Raw genomic sequence first — 19404 nt, forward strand, 5'->3', positions numbered from 1 at the left:
TTTTTGGGGGGGGGGAAGGCATCGCGCGTGGGGAGAGGAGGGGGGAAGCAATGGATCCCCCCCGCGATCTAGTCTGCACGGGTGGGTCAAGGTGGGGTGGGGGCCACATGGGGAGGGGCGGCGTTGGTGTGATCTCACAAAAGCCGCCCAGGCATCGGAGGCGGCGGCGGCGGCGCCGAGTCCCTGACTGGGAGGGGGGCTCGGGCCCCCCATCCAGGCGGGCGATGGGCTGCGTGGAATCCAACCAAGGGAACCCCGAGGTGGACGAAGAGGACGGCCAAACTTCCCGGGCTGCGGCTGCCGCGACGCAGAAACGAAGTGAGCGGCTGGATTGGTGGACGGAGGGGGTTTTCCCCATAAAGGGAATCCCCAACCCGGCGGGGATTCCTCATCTCCACGTGGGTGGGAGGAGCTTCCTGATGATGGAACGTTTGGGGGAAGCACGGGGCGGGGCTCGCGGGGAGAGGGAGGGGCTTATAGTGCAGCGGGAGGGGGGGTTTCCTGAGAATCCACCCCCACCCCACCCCAAGATCCTCACTGCCCAAGGAGGTATTTTAAAGCTTTCCTTCTTCAAACTTTATTTGCCATCGTGGGAATGGGTGTTTCCCAACACGGATCTAGGTGTATGGCATCCGAAAGGGAGAAATTGAGCTGGACTTTTTATAACTGGTGAACCGAGTTGGAAGGGACCTTATAGGTCATCTAGTCCAACCCCACCAAACACCATTTCAGAGAAAGAGCAAACCAGTCTCTTCTTGAAAGCTGCCAGGGATGAAGCTCCCACAACTTCCAAAGGCAACTTCTGTTCCATGCTTAGATATTGCAGATTTACAGATCATCGGAGTTGGAAGGGACCTTGTAGGCCATCTAGTCCAGCCCCCTGCCCATTCAGGAGACCCTGCACCATTTCTGACGGAGGGCAGTCCAGTCTCATCTTGAAACCTTCCACGGATGAAGCTCCCACAACTTCCGAAGGCAACTTCTGTTCCATGGGTGGATTGTTGTCACTGTCATAAAATTCTAACTTATTTCTAGGTTGAATCTGTCCTTGATTAGTTTCCAGCCATTATACATTATTTGGTCTCTGGGTGCTTTGGAAAATAGCTTGACTCCCTCCTCTCTGGGACAGCCCCTCAAATATTAGAAGATGCTATCATGTCTCACTTGGTCCTTTTCTTCATTAGACTAGCCAGGCCCTGTTCCTGCAAAAGTCCATTGTATATTTTAGCCTCCAGTCCCCTGATCATCTTTATTGTTCTTCTCTGCACTCTTTCTAGATTTTCAACATTTTTATAGTGTGGTGACCAAAACTGGATGTAGTATCCTAGGTGTGGTCTTACTAAGGCTTTTTAGAGTGGTATTAGGACCTCACTTGATCTTGAGTGTATCCCTCTGTTAATGCAATTGAGGATTGCATTGGCTTTTTTGGTGTCCGCTGTAGGAATAACAGAGTTGGAAGGGACCTTGGAGGTCTTCTAGTCCAACCCCCTATTCAGGCAGGAAACCCTATATCATTTCAGACAAACGGTTGTCCAATGTCTTCTTTAAAAATCTCCAGTGATCGAGCACCCACCACTTCTGGAGGCAGGTTGTTTCCACTGATTGATTGTCCTCACTGTTAGGAAGTTTATCCTTAGCTCTAGGTTGCTTCTCTCCTTGATTAACAGAATAACAGAGCTGGAAGGGACCTTGGAGGCCTTCTAGTCCAACCCCATGCTCAGTTTTACCTAACTAAAAACCCGTTTTTTTCCAGTCTTGATTTCTGGTTCAGCTGCCAGCGAAGCAAACTCTGTTTAATCGGTCGATCCCATCCTAAATCAAGATTTCATTCTCCCTGTTCTTCTATCGCCTTGCTAGGGAAAAAGAAGAAGAAAATCTCATTACGGAAAAAATCGGTCGGGCAGACAAAAGGGGCGGATGTGGAAAAGTCAGGTTTGACATCCAGATCGGAAAGTGCCAAGGTCACCGTGATTTGGAGACGTTGGTCCCTTTTCAACAGCACCCACGAATTCTTTAGCAAGCACTTGGAAGCAGAAACAGCCGGACCCAGTGGAAGACTTGCTCAACCGCCCCCGAGTAGCAGCCTCAGTGCTGAGTCTTTGGAGGGACCCCTCGACAGAAGAGTTAGCTAGTGTTGCGGCAGCTCGGTTTCAACATATCGGAGGTTGTACAACTATGGGGAATAAACATTCATTATCACATATGAAGTTCTCGGTTGTGTGCACGGTGCAAAGGAAGGGGTCGGAAAATGGATTTGCCTGGTCTGAAAGCATTGTTTTATTTAGTGTTTTTCAAACGTAGGAGCTTTTTAAAGAGGCACGGGCTTCAACTCCCAGCATTCCCTAGCCAGGATGCTTTAAGACAGATGGACTTCAACTCCCAGAATTCCCCAGCCAGCATGCTTTGAGATGGTTGTACTTCAACTCCCAGAATTCCCCAGCCAGCATGCTTTAAGACGGATGGACTTCAACTCCCAGAATTCCCCAGCCAGCATGCTTTGAGATGGGTGGACTTCAACTCCCAGAATTCCCCAGCCAGCTTGCTTTAAGATAGGTGGACTTCAACTCCCAGATTTCCCCAGCCAACATGGCCATGGAATGAGAATTCTGGGAGTTTACGTCCACAGTCCTAGAAGTGCCAGAATTCCCAATGGCTGACTGAAGAATTCTGGGAGTTGAAGTCCACAAGTCTTAAAGTTACCACGTTTGGAGACCTCTGGCCTATGCTAATGTAAGGTTGAGAAAAGGCAGTAGGCCCTGTTTGCTTTGGTTGCTCAGCAACCATGACGGAACGTAGTCCCTCCCCCTGTCAATTACCTCGGTCGCCTAGCGACGACCCCTCCCTCTTCCTCTCCCTTTCACGTCACGGTTTCGACGACCGGCAGGAAGCCGCGCGAGGGGAGGGGCGTGGCGCGCCGCGACGCCGTACGTGGCGCCGTGCGTGTGACGCCATCACCCGAGAGGGTACGTGGCAGTGACGTCGCGGCCCGCCCTCTTCTCGCCTTGTTTGGCTGTTCGATGCGGAGGCCGGTGTTCGGAGCCGAGCCGCCCAGCGACGCCGAGAAACGCTCCGGGTCCGCGGGATTGGTGAGCGCGGGGCGGGGACCGGGTGGCCCTTGGGGTTGTCCCGTCGTAAAAGTCGCCCCCCCCCCGGTCTCGGGGTCTCCCCTGCCGCGTCGCCCCTCTTTTCCTTCTGGTGTCCCCTCAAAAGGGCTCCCCCTTCCCCCCGCAGCTGCGCCTCCAGGGTGCCCCCTCCTTTGGGGTCCCCCCTCTCCCCCATGGATTTCTTCTCCTGCCCCCGGTTTCTTTCCCGTTTTCCTGATGTCCCCGGAGGCTTGAACTACACCTCCCATGCTCCCCAACTGGTGGGGTGAGGGGAGTAGATGTCCCCGAGCCAATGGAACTACACTTCCCATCCTCCGCCTGGTTAGGTGAGGTGAGTAAATATCCCTTAGCCAGTGGTATTACACCTCCCATCCTCCCCAGCCTGATTGGTTGGGGGGAGTAGATGTCTCTGAGCCAATGGAATTACATGTCTCATCCTCCCCAGCCTGGTAGAGTGAGGGGAGTAAATATCCCTCAGTTAAATGGAATTATATGTGCCATCCTCCCCAGCCTGGTGGGTTGAGAGGAGTAGATGTCCCCAAGCCATTGAACTACACTTCCCATCCTCCCCAACCTGGTAGGGTGAGGGTGTAAATATGCTTGAACCAGTGGAATTACATGTCCCATCCTCCCCAGCCTGGTGGGTTGAGGGGAGTAAATATCCCTCAGCCAATGGAATTACATGTCCCATCCTCCCCAGCCTGGTGGGGTGAGGGGAGTAGATGTCCCCGAGCCAATTAAACTACATTTCCCTTCCTCCCCAACCTGGTGGGGTGAAGGACCTCAAGCCACGAACTACACTCCCCATCCTCCCCAACCTAGTGGGATGAAGGCAGTAGATGTCCCCTCCCAAGTCCCTTGAACCACACCTCCCATCCTTCCCAACCTGGTGGTTCAAGCCAAATGGGGTGTCCGTGTTTGCGCTCGGGACGGTCAGATTATTCCCCTTCCTTCCTCTCTTTTCCTTTGGCGAGAAGGGCCGCTTTAGGCTTGGAGACCCAGGTTCGAATCCTCCCCTCCACCTGTCAAGTTAGCTTCTCGGGGTTTCGATCTTTCAACTGAGCCTACCTTGCAGGGCTGTGGTGGAATCAATGAAGGAAGAGGGAAGCTTTCGTGGTGTTGGTTGCCATCCGCTGACTGCAGCAAGTTGTAGGATTTTGGTGCAGTGAAAACTTTTGGTTCCTTGCTTTTTGCTTCTTCTGGCATTAGAATAAAAACATTGTGATACCTAGGATTTCTGTCTTCCCTTCAATATTGAGATATATATTCGCTCTGTGCTCAGAAAGAACATATTAATTAGGGAGGGGGGGGGTCATTCCTTAGTTCTTCCCGCTGAAATGGGGAGGCCGAAAAGGACCCAGCCTGTATGACGTAGCAACCTTGGGAGAAGCTAATAAGCAAGATTGTGTTTTGCCAGTTCCTGAACAGGAGACCATTACAGGAACCCCATAATAATTCATTTTAATTTCATGGTGAGTCAGTGATTGGTCTAATGATAATTGAAGGGAGGCCCTTGGTGGTCTCTGAGCTTGGTGGTTTTCTTGCAGACCTCTCACTGCCAGAGTAGATAACATCATCAGCTCTAGGAGGGGCATTTGCAACAAGCCCCATTCCTTTCTAGCGCTGATGGTGGTGTAACTCAGTTGATCATGAAATGTCTTCAAGAAAACCGCCAGGCTCAGAGAGCACCAAGGACCCCACAACCCTCCTCCTTTTCCTCTCCACAAACCCCACTTCCCTATAGCACTGATGACGTTACCTAGTTGGGTTATGAAAAGTCTGCAAGAAAACCACCAAGCTCAGAGAGCACCAAGGACCCCACATTCCAACCCCCAGCTACAAATAGTTTCTCTTGATCATTGAAGTATTGAACAGGCACTTTCCTACCCAACCAGAGATTAGGAAAACCTGAATCAGATTGATTTTATGACATTTGAGAAGTCAGGCAAAAGAAAACAACAACCCAGAATCCGGATTTGTCAAATATTTCCAGTTTGCCCCGAAGATTAGAAAAAGCTGACTTCGGCAGTTTCAACAAGTGACTTAAATAGAGAAGTTTCACTTCGTTAGGAAGTTCAGTTATTGTTGTCATATTGTTCGTTTCCTATTCCGTTTCAGTCTTGGGTGTTGCTTAGAAAGAAAAAAAAAAACCCTTCGTGCTTCTTGTGCCTTTCATTTTTAGTTTTCTTTCAGCTCTTAACGTTCTAACTTTCAGATGCATAAATTAAAACCTTCCCACCTTATCGTCGTTTTGGCTTTTAGTCATTGAAAGCAAAACTAATTTAATTCTATTTAAAAATAAACAACACGCCACCCTATAAAGAAAAAGATCCCGGGGAAAGAGAAAAAAGAAAAGAAAACTAAAAAAGAAAAAAATGAGGAACAAAGTTTTTGCAGGACAAATATTTACAAATAGATAAGACAGATATTAAAACGGTAGCCATATTTCGTGGGAATCTTTCATTTGGGGTCTCTTGCTTGAGCAGGGCTGTAGACTAGAACAGCAGTCACCAACTGGTAGTGGTCCACAAGAAAAGTTTGGTGGTCCGCAGAAAAATTATTTGCATTTTTTATATTGCACTAAATCAGGGGTCCTCAAACTACGGCCCCTGGGACGGATACGTGCAATGAATGCTTGTGTTGCTGCAGAGAGTCTCCCCCTTTGGGGTCTTTTTGTGGGGGTTGGAGGGGGGACACAGATTCTGACTTGGGGTCTGCTTCAGCCTCCTGGTGGGGGGCTTTGGGCGAAGGCTGGAGGGAAGCGCCGCTGGTGGCCAAGAGCCGGAGGGCCTCGTTCCAGTGGGACTGCACCACGGCCTGGAACTGGCTGACCATCTCAGCCCGCTGAGCCTCCAGGCGCCGGTAACTGACCTTGCACTCCCGCAGGTCTTCCCTCTGCTTGGAAAGCCCATGCTCCTAGTCCTCAGTGAGGTGCCTCTGCTGAGCCTCCTTCTCGGTCAGATCCAATTTGAACTGAGCTGTTTTGCCAACTCTTTCTCCTGGGGGCTGCTTAGCTCTAGCAACGGCTTCCTGTTGGGGCTGTAAGGAGCCCGGGCCGGCAGGCGAGGAGTGGCGAGTAGAGGCTGGCGAGGCACCCTCGACACGAGTGACATCAAGTTGGCCACGCCCACCCATTCACATGATCACCTAGCCACGCCCACCCAGCCGGTCGTTAGGCCGATCGTATTAGTGGTCCGCGGGATTTAAAATTATGAATTTAGTGGTCCCTGAGGTTCAAAAGGTTAGTGACCCCTGGACTAGAAGACCTCCAAACTCCCTTCTGTGACTCACTCCAGAAGTCAGGACAAGAAGCAACGAATGGAAACTAATCAAGGAGAGAAGCGACCTGGAACTAAGGAAAATTTTATCAACAGAACAATTAATCAGTGGAACAGCTTGCCTCTAGAAGTTGAGGGTGCTAGAGCTTTTTAAGAAGAGATTGGAGAGCCATTAGTCCCAAGGATTTCCTGCTTAGTCAGTGGTTGGTGGGGGGATGGGGTGGGCCAGATGGCCTCCAAGGTCCCTTCCAACCCTGCTCTCCTCTAATCCCTTTCTCTTCCTTCCCTACAGCCACAGGTTATGAGCCTCCATGAATACGAGGAAACGCCACGGCTCCCGAAACACTGAGGAAGGCGTTTACCTGGGGCCATCCCAGACGCAAACTTTCTCTCCGCTTGGTGCTCCTCCCGCGGCCGCCCCCGCTGCCGCCCCCATCAACCCTCCCCAACCTCAGTGGGACGCCATGTCATGCCAGGACCGCACTCACGAGTTCCGCTCGGCCTGCAAGTCCTTGCAAAGCAGAGAAGTGAGTGCAGAGAAATGATCCATTTGAACCCCAGGCAGAGTTGATGTTGTAGAAGGCAGCATCTCGAGGGAAGCTCAGGATTGTATTTTGGTTGTATTTTGGAATCCAGGCAGTGTGAAGGAAAAAAATCCCATAGAAAGGGTGCTTAACTGAATTAGAAGAGCAGGCAAAAGGTTTAAAATTCATTTGGGAATCAGGTTTGGGAGAAGTAAATGATAGTGATTGGAAAAAAATACTTGGAATAGAAGAGTATGTCCATCAGAATTAAGGAAAACGGATACAAAGCGATTGGAAGGGGGTACCTAACACCACGTAAATTAAATCAAATAGATGGTAAACATACAAATATTTGTTGGAGGTGCAAGAAAGAGGCGGGAACATATAAACATATGTGGTGGGATTGTGATAGTGCCCAAAAATATGGGACACAGTGTTTAGAGAAATTAGAGCACTGTTGAATGTAAATCTAGAGATGTCACCGAGGATTGCATTACTGTTGCTGGTGGGAAAAAGGGATATAAACGAAACAAAAAAGGAATTGCTTGTAAATTTGATAATGGCAGCTAGATTCGTGATGTCTAAATATTGGGGACAAAATCCAAAGAAACGAGTGGTATAATGAAATTTGGAGTATGGCAACAAATGATACATTAACAATGGAAATTAAATTTAAAAAAAGGATGATCAAATCAACAATTACAACAAAATGTGGGGGGATTTTATAAAATCAATGTTGGCGGAAGGTGAAGGGAATAAATCTACTCAAGAATATACGTTGTTTTGGAGGGGATGAGGGCACAATTGGAATTGATGGTAAATCTAAAAAATATAAGGGGAGGGGGTGAGGTCTCCAGGAAGACAGGAGGTGGCTGTTGGTCTCCTGCCCAGCGTAGGGAAATGAAATGCACATCCTAAATTAGCATTTTTCCTACCCTCGGAAAAGAGAGGATGTGTAGATTTTTGGTTTTCGATGAGCAATTTTCTCTCTTTCTGCTTTTCTGTTTCCAGAATGGGCTTCACGTGAACAAGCCGGCGCAGAGTGGAGCCATCCGGCAAAGAAGTGAATTTACCCTCATGGCCAAGTAAGCACCTTGGACCGTTTATGTCTAGCAGGTTTGACCGTTCAGTCAGGGCGGGCAGCGTTGGAGACTCCCCAACGAAGGCCTTCTAGGCGTGGCTGCTGAAATGGGTAGGCGGTCCCAGGCTGCATTTAACAGAGCGATAGAATCAAGAGGAGGTGACGTGTTCATAGCGGTTTATAAGGCCTCGGTAAGGCCACACTTGGACTATTGCATCAGGTTTGGTCGCCACAACGTCAAAGAAGATGTTGAAACTCTGGAAAGAGTTCCGAGAAGAGCAAAACTTAAGATCATTAGGGTGCTGGCGAATAAAACAAATGAACAGTTGCAGGAATTGGGTAGGTCTCGTTTAATGAAGAGAAGGACTAGGGGAGACATGATAGCAGTCTTCCAATATCTCAGGGGCTGCCACAAAGAAGAGGGAGTCAAACTATTCTCCAAAGCACCTGAGGGCAGGACAAGAAGCAATGGGTGGAAACTAATCAAGGAGAGAAGCAGCTTAGAACTAAGGAGACATTTCCTGACACTTAGAACAATTAATCAGTTGCACCAACTAGCCTCCAGAAGTTGTGGGTGTTAAGAAGAAATTGGCAACCATTTGTCTGGAATGATAAGTCTCCTGCTTGAGCCGTGGGTTGGATTAGAGGACCTCTAAGGTGTAGGAATAGAGGAAAGGTTACGTAAAGACATGTGCAGTAAAATGCCCTGATCTCAGTAGCTGGTTCTCACCTAATTAGCAGAACCAGATGTAAGTAGAGAGGAAAGGTTACGAACAGACATGCGCAGCAACCCTCCATGATCTCAGTGACCGATGACCTCAACTGTTTATGAGAGCCAGGTGGTACCAGGAACTGTTGTGTTGTGTGAAGCGTCTCTACCTTGCCTGGGATGGTCTTAGAGATGGACAAGGAGAATGTACCAATAAGATGCTGTTGCTAACCCTGCTTTTGCTTTGCTGGTTAAAAGTGTATAAAAGCCAAATAAATTCTGTGTAAGGCAGGCAGACATTTTGGACACCGCCTGCTGTGATGGATTTCCTTCCCTTACACTAAGGTCCCTTCCAACTCTTATCATTATTATTGTCTCATTTTTTTAAGGCAGAACGCACAGGGGATAGTTTGCTTAACTATGGCTATAACATTTTTCATAAAATCAGGTGCAGCCGTGCAATTCCCCAAGTTAACGACGGCAACAGTTTACAACTGTGCTACTGGCCTGAATTACCGTTCTAAATCCAGGACTACCTGTAACGCAGGAGGGATTTGTCCAAAGACAATTCAACGTAGTGAACAGTATTGCAAATTTGGTATTGTGTTTGACGGCCCGTCTCTTGTCATTCTCAGGCGCATTGGGAAGGACCTCAGCAACACCTTTGCCAAGCTGGAAAAGCTAACAATTTGTGAGTATCTTGGGACTGATATTCTGCGAAGATTGTTGTGTGACTCGTAGTAATTGGGGGATCACGGAGAGGCATCGGTTCAAATAATGGAAAATAAACAAGGATAAGACGGAGATCTTTGTTAAGAATTTTGCAGATGTACAAAACGAATTTTGAGGGAAAGAATAAATATACAGATAGTTTAAAAAGGGAAGTATTTAGGTATAGAGTTGACAGCAAAATGTGCAACACTTAAAGAGGACAATTATCTGAAACTGAAGAGGCAAATGAAACAGGGCTTGGAAAAAAGGAAGGACTTACAACTGTGACCATCAGGAAGAATAACAGCTATAAAAATGAATATTCTGCCAATTAATGGAAAGCAGGAAAAGTGCAGGAATGAAAAAAACTGTAAGCTGGCTGTGAATAGAAGAGAATATTTGTAGCTCAGGGTTGGGTTGTTCCATTGGATTAATGGAATAGAAATTTCCACAGCATTATATCCATTTCCAATAGAGCCAGGGCTAATGAGTCTCCTGCTTCTTATAAGAGGTACTGATATGTACGGTGGTTGTGGGAGTTGCTTAGTAGAAATATTCTGTTTTTGTCTTTTACTTGATATGGTTGCCCTTGGAGCTAGTACAGGTACTCCTCGCTTATCTAATGCAATTGGGACTGCCTAAGTGATGTGGTCATTAAGTGAAAGCCATGTGACTTTCCAGCTGTGGAAAAGAGGGAGGAAGGAAGGGAGGTGGGAAGGGGAAGGGAGAGAGGAAGAAAACAGGGAAAGGAAGAGAGGGAGGAATGAGAGAGATGGATAGGTAGGAGTAAGGAAGATGGGAAGGGATAGGGAAAAAGGAGAGGAAGAGGAAGAGAAAGGGAAACGGAAGGGAGGAAATAGAGATGGAAGGGATTGGAGAAGGGAAGGGGTGGGGGTGGAAGAGGAAGGAATTAGACGGGAAGAAAAAGAAAGGAAAGGAAGGAAGGAGTGAAGATATAAGAAAATTGAGAGACAGCTGGTGGGGTTGCTGAGGTATACAGGGAGGCCAAGCAAATAATAATAATAATGACCCTGGATATCACTCTTTGCCTACTCAGTGGCCAAACGGAAATCGCTCTTCGACGACAAAGCAGTGGAGATAGAGGAGCTGACTTACATCATCAAACAGGTAAGGAATGTCGTGGCCCGCCAGAGGCCAGAAAGAGCTGGCAGCACATTCGGGCAGTGAAGAGGTTGGGGAGGAACCTGGACCAGTCCTTGATCTGGAGAATGCTCTGAGGAGGGCTCTGTGTCGGAGGCAGAGAGGGGGCCAGAACTCTCCAACAGTAATCAGCTGCCTTGAGAATCAGAGATCAGCGAGGCAGAGGAACAGCTGGAGCCTGTTCCCAGTGTGCGCATGCGCAGAGCTGCCAGACGAAGGGAAGAGCTAAAGACAGGTGGATGGTGAAGGGCCCTTCCCAGAGGAAATAAAAGAGGAGCGAAAGGGGAGTGGAGTTTGCAGGAGAGACCATTAGTTCGCTTCATTGGTTCGTGACTCTCCGAGACTCCTGGCCAAGTTCTGCAGAGATCAGCCTGGCAGCTCTCCAAGCCAGATAAGGTCTGTGACCGTAAATCCTCCCTTGAAAGACTTTGCTGGATGTGAAGGAGCAGAATTCACAGCCAATTAAGAAAAGAGGGTTTTGTCGGGACAACAAGGAGTTTTGCTTCAGGCTCTCGGGAAGCCTCGCTTAGAACAAGGAAGGCGAAAATCTGGAGCCCGCAGGGTGAAAAAAACAGGCAGCCATTCCGTCGGGTTCTCGCTGCCCTCGTCCCTCAACCCGGTTCCTTTCTAACCTCCCGCAGGACATCAACAGCCTGAACAAACAGATCGCGCAACTCCAGGAGTTCGTCAAAGCCAAAGGCAGCCTGACCGGCAGACACGTCCAAACGCACTCCAACACCGTGGTGGTTTCTTTGCAGGTGAGGCTTCGGAAACCGCAGAAAAAACAGCAAAGCCCTGTTACGTTTTCTACATTTTGGGGAGCGGGGAAGAGATTGGGGGGGTGAGGAAAAAGGCTGCGGCGGTGCCCTTCTCTCAGGATTGAACTTGTGGCTTGCTTTTCCCCTGGCGCCGAAGCTTCACCTACCACGAGCTGACCCGTAGGTGCATTGAAAATACGCTTCCTGTAAAATGTTCACCCCGCTAGTACACGCTGCTCCTGGATGGGTGGCACCAGCAACGGGCAAAATGGTGGGAAGTTTTCTCGGGGCCGCAGAGCAGGACAAGGAACGCTGAATTTTTGTCTTCCCTCCTTCCCCCTTTTGTAGTCAAAGCTGGCTTCCATGTCCAACGACTTCAAGTCGGTTTTGGAGGTGCGGACGGAGGTGAGTGAGTGGTCAGCTGTGGCTTTCGTGCTTTGCCCCCCGGGGGAGTTGCTGTGCGGTAGCCCTTTTCACTGCTGGGAAGGGAGGGATGGAGGAAGGAGCTGAAGGAAAGGAAAAAGGAAAGGGAGATAGAAGACAGGAAAGGAAGGGAAGGGAAGAAAAAAGGGAAGGGAAAAGGAAAGGAAGGGAAGATAGAAGAAAGGAAGGGAAGGAAAAAGGAAAGAGATAGCGATAGAAGAAAGGAAGGGAAGGGAAGATAGAAGGAAGGAAGGGAAGGGAAGGAAAAATGAAAGAGAGAAGAAAGGAAGGGAAGGGAAGATAGAAGAAAGGAAGGGAAGGGATAACGGAAGGGAAGGAAAGAGATAGAGATAGAAGAAAGGAAAGGAAAGGAAGATAGAAGAAAGGAAGGAAAGGGATAACGGAAGGAAAGGAAAAAGGAAAGAGATAGAGATAGAAGAAAGGAAGGGAAGGGAAGCAAAAAGAAAAGGAAAGAGAAGAGAAGAAAGGTAGATAGAGGAAAGAAAGGGACAAGGAAATGAAGAGAAGATAGAAGAAAGGAAGGGAAGGAAAGGATAAAAAAGGGAAGAAGAAAAAAGGGAAGAGGAAGGGAAGGGAAAAGGAAGGGAAGGGAAGATAGAAGAAGGGAAGGGAAGCAAAAAGGAAGGGAAAGAAGAAAGGTAGAAGAAAGAAAGGGTCAAGGAAAGGAAAGGAAGATAGAAGAAGGGAAGGAAAAAGGAAAGGAAGATAGAAGAAAGGAAAGGAAGGGAAATGGAAGAGAAAGAAACAGTGGAGCAGCCCTTTCCATTTACTTAGCTGTTGGGGAGGGCAGGGAAGAGGGAAGGAAGGAGATTGAGAGGGAGGAAGAAAGAGAGTGAAGGGAAGGGGGAGAGATAAAGGAGGGAGGGAGGAGATGAAGATGGAAAGGAAGGGAAAGAGAAGGAGGGAGAGCCGAAGGAAGGAAAAAGATGATAGATGATAGATAACATAACGTGTGAGAGAGGGGTGTTGATATAGGTATAGATCTACATGGTGGGATAGAATAATATCAAGAGAGAAAGGGTAAAGAGAGACGTAGAATTGAGAGGGGCTCATCTCGGTTGCCTGCCTGGCCCTTCCCTAATCCCGTCACCCTGCCTTTCTCCTCCCCCCCTCCCCACATTTTCCTTCCCCAGAATCTTAAGCAGCAGAAGAGTCGGCGAGAGCAATTTTCCCGTCCCCCGGTGGCCAACATGCCTCTCCCTGCAAACAACCTAGGTGGGTTTCCCCCTCACCTCTGTCAAGTGGGGCAGAATTGGTGGATGCCGGGATTGCTTCGGGCAGGTGAAGGAGGACGGCGGGGGGGTGGGGGGCGGTGAAACCTTTAGCCGTCCCGGGAAATGGGAGGCTTCGGAGGTGCCGCTTCTGACCTTGTCTCCTCCTTACAGGGGGTTCCAGCGTGCTTCAGGACGAACGTCGGTACTCGGGAGATGTGGCCATTGACATGGACAATCGGACGAGTCAGCAGTTGCAACTAATCAATGAACAGGTGCCTTGGAGATGGGGACACACAAAAGAGGAAGCAGAATGTTGCCCTGTCTGTCCGTCCATCATCCATCCGTCTATCTATCTATCTATCTATCTATCTATCTATCTATCTATCTATCTATCTATCTATCTATCTATCTATCTATCTATCCCTATCTTCCTTTCTATCATTTATCTATATCATCTGTCTGTCTATCTATCCATCCAGCCATCTACCTATCTCTGTGTCTATTTATTCATCTATCCACCTATCCACCCATCTATCCCTATCAATCATTTATCTAACTACTGTATCTATACATGATCTATTCTGTCTGTCTGTCTATCTCCCTCTGTCTCTTACTATCATTTATCTATCTCTGTGTATCTATTATCTGTGTGTGTGTGTGTGTGTGTGTGTTGTATTTGTGGCATACCAGGGGTTGTAACACAAATACATGTCTGTCTGTCTGCTTGCCTGCCTGCCTGCCTACCTACCTACCTACCAATCATGTCTGTCTGTCTATCTTTCTGTCTATCTATCTATCATCTATCTATCTATCTATCTATCTATCTATCTATCTATCATCTATCTATCTATCTATCTACCTACCTACCTACCTACCTACCTACCTACCTACCTACCTACCTACCTACCTACCTACCTACCAATCTTATCTATCTATCTATCTATCTATCTATCTATCTATCTATCTATCTATCTATCTATCTATCTATCATCTACCTACCTACCTACTTACCTACCTACCTACCTATCTATCTATTATCTATCTACCTACCTACCTACCTACCTATCTACCTATCTACCTACCTATCTACCTACCTATCTACCTACCTATCATCTCAGTCTATTTGCTAAACCCCTGGGCTTGCGTTAAATTTGTAAACATGATCGGCCGGGGTTTAAAGGAGGCCATTTTAAAGCTTTGCTGTCTATGCTTAATGTTTCAGAACCACGATTTGGGGGGGGAAACGTCGAATGAATCCACACACCCCATTTTTTTTAAAAAACCCACACCGACTTGACTTTTCCCCCCTCTTTGGCAGGATTCGTACATCCAGAGCCGGGCGGATACGATGCAGAACATCGAATCGACCATCGTAGAGCTGGGCTCCATATTTCAGCAACTGGCACACATGGTCAAAGAACAGGAAGAGACGATCCAGAGGTCAGAGGCCCCAGCTGGCTTCCCACACGCTTCTAACCAAGCCACGATTCCCTCTGCAGCAGCTCGTTACGCAGCCACAACCTTAGAAGGGTTGATTATGTTGTGAAACGGCCGCAAGGCCTGGTGGCCCCATCTGTGATGAAGGGACCATAGTCCTCGCCTTACGGCTGTCCTCGCTTAGCGATGGAAATTTTGCCGTGTCGAGAACTAACCACCCCTTTTAGAGGGTGGTTGAGACCACGTGGAGGTTTGTCTGTGTCCTCAGGGTCACCTGAGTGGAATGGTTTTCCAAAGGAAAAATTGCAGACTGCAGGAACCATTTGCCCCACTCAGGAGAACCTGGGTACACAGAGAAACCTCCAAGTGGCCTCAACGACCCTCTAAAGGATGCAAATGACCAGCTGTCTGCAAGGAGGATCAATCCTTCCCTTCCCCACCATCTAGTCAGAGCCGAAGAAGCTTCTTGGATGAGAAGCGAAACCCCTTCAAAAAGAAAAAGTAGCTTAGGGGGTGGTTAAGGGAACTGGGGGAAAAGGCGGGGGGGAACCTCTCCTGCTAAGGAAGCCCACTCCTCAATTTCCCCTGCAATTCTGCCCTTAATGTAGAATCGACGCCAACGTGGAGGACACCCAGCTGAACGTGGAGGGCGCCCACATGGAGATCCTGAAGTATTTCCAGTCGGTCTCCTCGAACCGGTGGCTGATGGTCAAGATCTTCCTCATTCTGGTCGTCTTCTTCATCATCTTCGTCGTCTTCTTCGCCTGACGGAGGAGGGGGCTCGGCCTCCCGTCCCGTCCCCGCCTTTTTCTCGTCGTCCTCCCGGGGCCGCGACAGACACTGGACACTGCCACGTTTTGCCCGAGAGAAGGGCAGGCCCGCCTCGAAATCCGCAGCCGGAGACGCCGGCCCTGCTTCCTTTCGCTCGCGGTTCCTTCGGCCCGAAAACGAGCGGTTGGGAGCGCGAGAGCATTTGGGAACGAGGCGGCGGACGGATCCCCCAGTCGAACGGGATTCAGCCCGTGGAGCGCATGGCCAGGTTTTGAGACGGGTGTGTGTGGACTTCAATTGTTAGGATTCCCCAGCCGGCAGGCGGTTAAGAGGGGAGGGGGGGACGACTTCCCACGCTGGCTGGGGGAATTCTGGGAGTCGAAGTCCACCCATCTTCAAGCTGCCAGGTTGAGCAACTGTGGGGTAGTGGGACCAGTATCTTCCTCCTCCTCCCTTGTGTGTGTGTGTGTCTCTGTGTGCGTTTTCCCCATCCTCAGATCTGCTCACCGCAACGCTCTTTGTTTTTGTTTTTATTTTTAAAACAAATATGAGTATTTCAGAATGGATTCCCAGCTTTCCACGCCTGGCGAGGAAAGAGAGCTGGGTTTTCAGGATCAGGAGGATGGCCGCCTCCCACCCACCCACCACCCCACCTACGAGGCAGGATTCTCCCCCTCTTTTTAACGTATTTAACTTGTTCTTTTTCTTCTTCTTCCTTTCTTTCTTTTCGGGGACTCGTTCTTCCTTAGCACGGGGAGTAGACCAGGCACTTCTCCCAGCTGCTTTCTCTCTCCCTCTGAAGACTCCCCTCCACACACACACACACACACACACACACACACACACACACACACACAGACACAGACACCCAGTAGGCAGGTTTTTGTAGCAGTTTGAGCCTTGCTGACCAAGCGTGTCTTCTCTTAAGCTAAACTGGAATGGCAGAGCGGTTCTCGCTCAGCATTGGGAAGGAGCCTCAGTTCTTCGGCTAGTTGATAGGCTACCCTCCTCCTCTCCTCTTCCTCCTCCCCTTCTTCTCTCCTTCCTTCTTTCCTCCCCCTCTCTTTCTCTGCCTGTTCCTTCTTTTCTCCTCTTCTCCATCTCTTCTTCCCTTTTCCTCTTTTCCTCCCCCTTCCCCTCCTTTTTTTCCTCCTCTTCCTCTTCTCCATCTCTTCTTCCTCCTCCTCCTCCCCTCCTTTTTTCTCCTCTTCCTCCTTTTCCTCTTCTCCATCTTCTCTTCCCTTCTCTCTTCCTCCTTCCCTCCTCCTTTTTTCCCTCCTCTTCTCCTCCTCCTTTCCGCCTCTTCTCCATCTCTTCTTCTCCCCTTCCTCTTTCCCTCCTCCTCCTTTCCCCCCCTCCTCTTCCTCTTTCCCTTCTCCTCTTCCTCCCCCCCCTCCCCGCCCACCATCCCCAATCAGATTTGCTCCTCTAGTACAGGAGCAAAAAACCTGTACAACTCCAAACTATGAATGTCTCCCCCCGTGCCTGTCATTTTTCAGCCCAGCTCATCACGCAAAGCTCTGGGCGCTTGAGTTCAGCAGCTTTAGGCCAGGTGAGATTCTACTGGCCCCCTTTCCCGGTAGGACTATTATTCCGCTTTCCGATTCATTTCGTCTCCCAACGGTTCTCCGTTCTCACGAAAGGAGCGGGGAAAAAGCATCCCTGCTTTCCCCCCAAACTTAAATGTTTTTACACTACTGGAGAATAATACAATTTATTCTTTAATTTCCTTTCTTTTTTTAATTTAAAAAAAAAAGCCTACGCTGGGGCCACGATATCCCTCTCTTGGCCCAGTTATGGTGGCTGAGCTGTGGACTTCCTTTCCCCCATCATTTTTTTCTTTCTTTTCTTAAATAGGGAGCCGGAGTTCTCTTCCTCCCCTCCACCCACTTTGCAACGGCCGTTAAATGATCCACTCTTTTTCTCCCGTTTTGCTCTCCCTCCTGAAAAAGACGGTGCCAGTAACCCCGGGGGGGGGGGGGGGGGGAGGGGAGCGAACGATTTCTCCGCTGCAGTTTGAGTGGCTGGGGGGGACGGGGGACGAGCTGTTTTTCTAACCCGAATTCCAGCTGCGAACGGTCCCAGCTCTTCCTTGTGCTCCAAAAACTATTAAAACGAAAAAGGAAAAAAAAAAACCTACTTTAAACCAACATCCCGTCCCTTTCTGCGTCTTTTATGCCGGCCTCGATCGGAGGCCTCTTTAACTTATTTGGCCGTCCAGATTTTGTCGATGGGAGATTCTCAATCGGCCAGGTTTCGGGGTCGGGCCGAAAAAAAATCGCCTTTTCAAAAGGCAACTGGACTTCGGGTTCTATTTCCTTCCTGAAGATGTTTCGCTCCTCATCCCAGGAAGCTTCTTCCCCTTCTGCGGAGCGGAAGACGCTTCTTGGATGAGGAGGGAAAAGTCCTCAAGGAAAAAATAAAAATAAAAAGTCCAGTTGCCTCTTGAAAAAAGCACTTTTGGGGACATCCTCCTTTGTTTTGGCTTCCCAAGGGATATTGTGTGAATCTGTGGGATGAATGTACCTTTGTTTTGGCCTGCGAATCCAGAGGATTGGCTCCATCTGTTTAGGCAGTTGGACGGTTCGAATCCCGAGCGCCACATAACGGAGTGAGCTCCCGTTCCTCGTCCCAGCTTCTGCCAACCTAACAGTTCGAAAGCAGGTAAAAAAATGCAAGTAGAAAAATAGGAACCAACTTTGGTCGGAAGGGAACATCATTCCGTGTGCCTTTGGCATTGAGTCATGCCAGCCACATGACCACGGAGACGTCTTCGGACAGCGCTGGCTCTTCGGCTTTGAAACGAAGCTGAGCACTGCTCCCTAGAGCCGGGAACGACTAGCACATATGTGCGAGGGGAACCTTTACCTTTAATCTGTTTAGGATGTGTTAAAACAGGTCTGTTTAGTGTGCCATGAGGTCACTTCCTTAAGGGTGCAATAATAGCCACAACCAAAATCACACTTTACATGTACAAGTATTCACAATGGTTCACTTAATAACCATGGCAAAAAAAAGGTAATAAAATCAGCCGTGACTCATAACAGCCATTGTGGTTAGCAACGGATGCTGTGGTCCTAATTATTGTAAATTGAAGACTTTGTTCAGCACCTCAGGATAGTGACCTTAGGTAAAGGTAAAGATTCCCCTCGCACGTATGCATTAGTCGTTCCCGACTCTAGGGGGCGATGCTCATCTCCATTTCAAATCCGAAGAGCCAGCGCTGTCCGAAGACGTCTCCCTGGTCATGTGACCGGCATGACTCAACGCCGAAGGCGCACGGAACGCTGTTCCCTTCCCACCAAAGGTGGCTCCTATTTTTTCTACTTGCATTTTTTACCTGCTTTCGAACCGCTAGGTTGGCAGAAGCTGGGACAAGTCACGGGAGCTCACTCCGTTACGCGGCGCTGGGGATTCGAACCGCCGAACTCCTTACCTTTTTGATCAACAAGCTCAGCGTTTTAGCCCCTGGGCCATCTTATCATAGCGTCTTTATCGTCGTATAAATTCACCGGTCTTCATTGGATATAACTGACATTTTAAAATGTTCAGATATGATGCCAGCTTTATTAGCATGACACGTGGCCGTTGAAATTTCCCAAGTATAGGAACACTTTTTCCTGACTTTGGGTAAATCATAGGATTTAAAAGCATTTCTCTTCTTTGGGGCGTTTTAAAGGATTTTGCAGTGCCTGTAACTCAGCAATTCATTAACAGGTAGTCCTTGCGTTACGACCACAATTGAGCCCCGATTTTCCGTTGTTCAGGACAGTTAAGGGAGTTTTGGCCCATGTTACGACCCTTCTTCCTGCAGCCGTTAAGGGAATCATTCTAGTTAGGTTAGTAAAATGGTTGTTAAAGTGAATTGTTGTTAGAAGGTCGCAAAAGGGGATCGTGTGACACCCCCACCCCCCCGTGGCACTGTAACTGTCATAAGTACATGCCTGTTGCAAAGCGTCCGGATTTTGATCATGTGACCCACAGGGATTCTGCAATGGTCATTAGTGTGAAAAATAGTCATAAGTCACGTTTTTTCAGTGTAACTTCAACCGGTCATTAAATGAAGCACTCTAAAAAAAAACACCTTTCATAAGCCCACCAAACTTGGCTTAATCAGCCCATCGGCGACAGGTGCAGGGCAAAGCATCCCTCCAAACCACCATTCAGGGCCAACCCTAACAAGCAAGGTTTGAAAGCTTGGCCACTTTAAAA

The 19404-nt window shown here is 48.8% G+C and overlaps 2 protein-coding genes and 1 long non-coding RNA gene across 3 annotated transcripts; 2 read left to right on the plus strand and 1 right to left on the minus strand.

The window, feature by feature from the left end:
• The first annotated feature begins 202 nt into the window (after positions 1–202).
• On the plus strand, positions 203–2201 carry LOC309399999 (uncharacterized protein). Its single transcript, XM_081968298.1, has 2 exons — positions 203–318; positions 1858–2201. The coding sequence occupies exons 1-2, from the start codon at positions 225–227 to the stop codon at positions 2130–2132; spliced, it is 369 nt and encodes a 122-aa protein (XP_081824424.1). The 5' UTR covers positions 203–224; the 3' UTR covers positions 2133–2201.
• A 736-nt stretch (positions 2202–2937) lies between these two features.
• Positions 2938–16935, plus strand: STX5 (syntaxin 5). Its single transcript, XM_081968242.1, has 11 exons — positions 2938–3086; positions 6675–6909; positions 7918–7991; positions 9332–9387; positions 10465–10535; positions 11210–11326; positions 11675–11731; positions 12904–12985; positions 13156–13256; positions 14303–14424; positions 15030–16935. The coding sequence occupies exons 2-11, from the start codon at positions 6694–6696 to the stop codon at positions 15187–15189; spliced, it is 1056 nt and encodes a 351-aa protein (XP_081824368.1). The 5' UTR covers positions 2938–3086; positions 6675–6693; the 3' UTR covers positions 15190–16935.
• On the minus strand, positions 15710–17942 carry LOC309400008. The gene is made up of 2 exons (XR_014176589.1): positions 16029–17942; positions 15710–15982 (listed from the first exon to the last, which is right to left on the minus strand). It is a non-coding gene; the product is annotated as an uncharacterized lncRNA (long non-coding RNA).
• Between the last annotated feature and the right edge of the window lie 1462 nt (positions 17943–19404).

Source organism: Natrix helvetica, assembly GCF_964273705.1.
Source record: "Natrix helvetica genome assembly, chromosome: 16".
Classification (NCBI taxonomy): Eukaryota; Metazoa; Chordata; class Lepidosauria; order Squamata; family Natricidae; genus Natrix; species Natrix helvetica.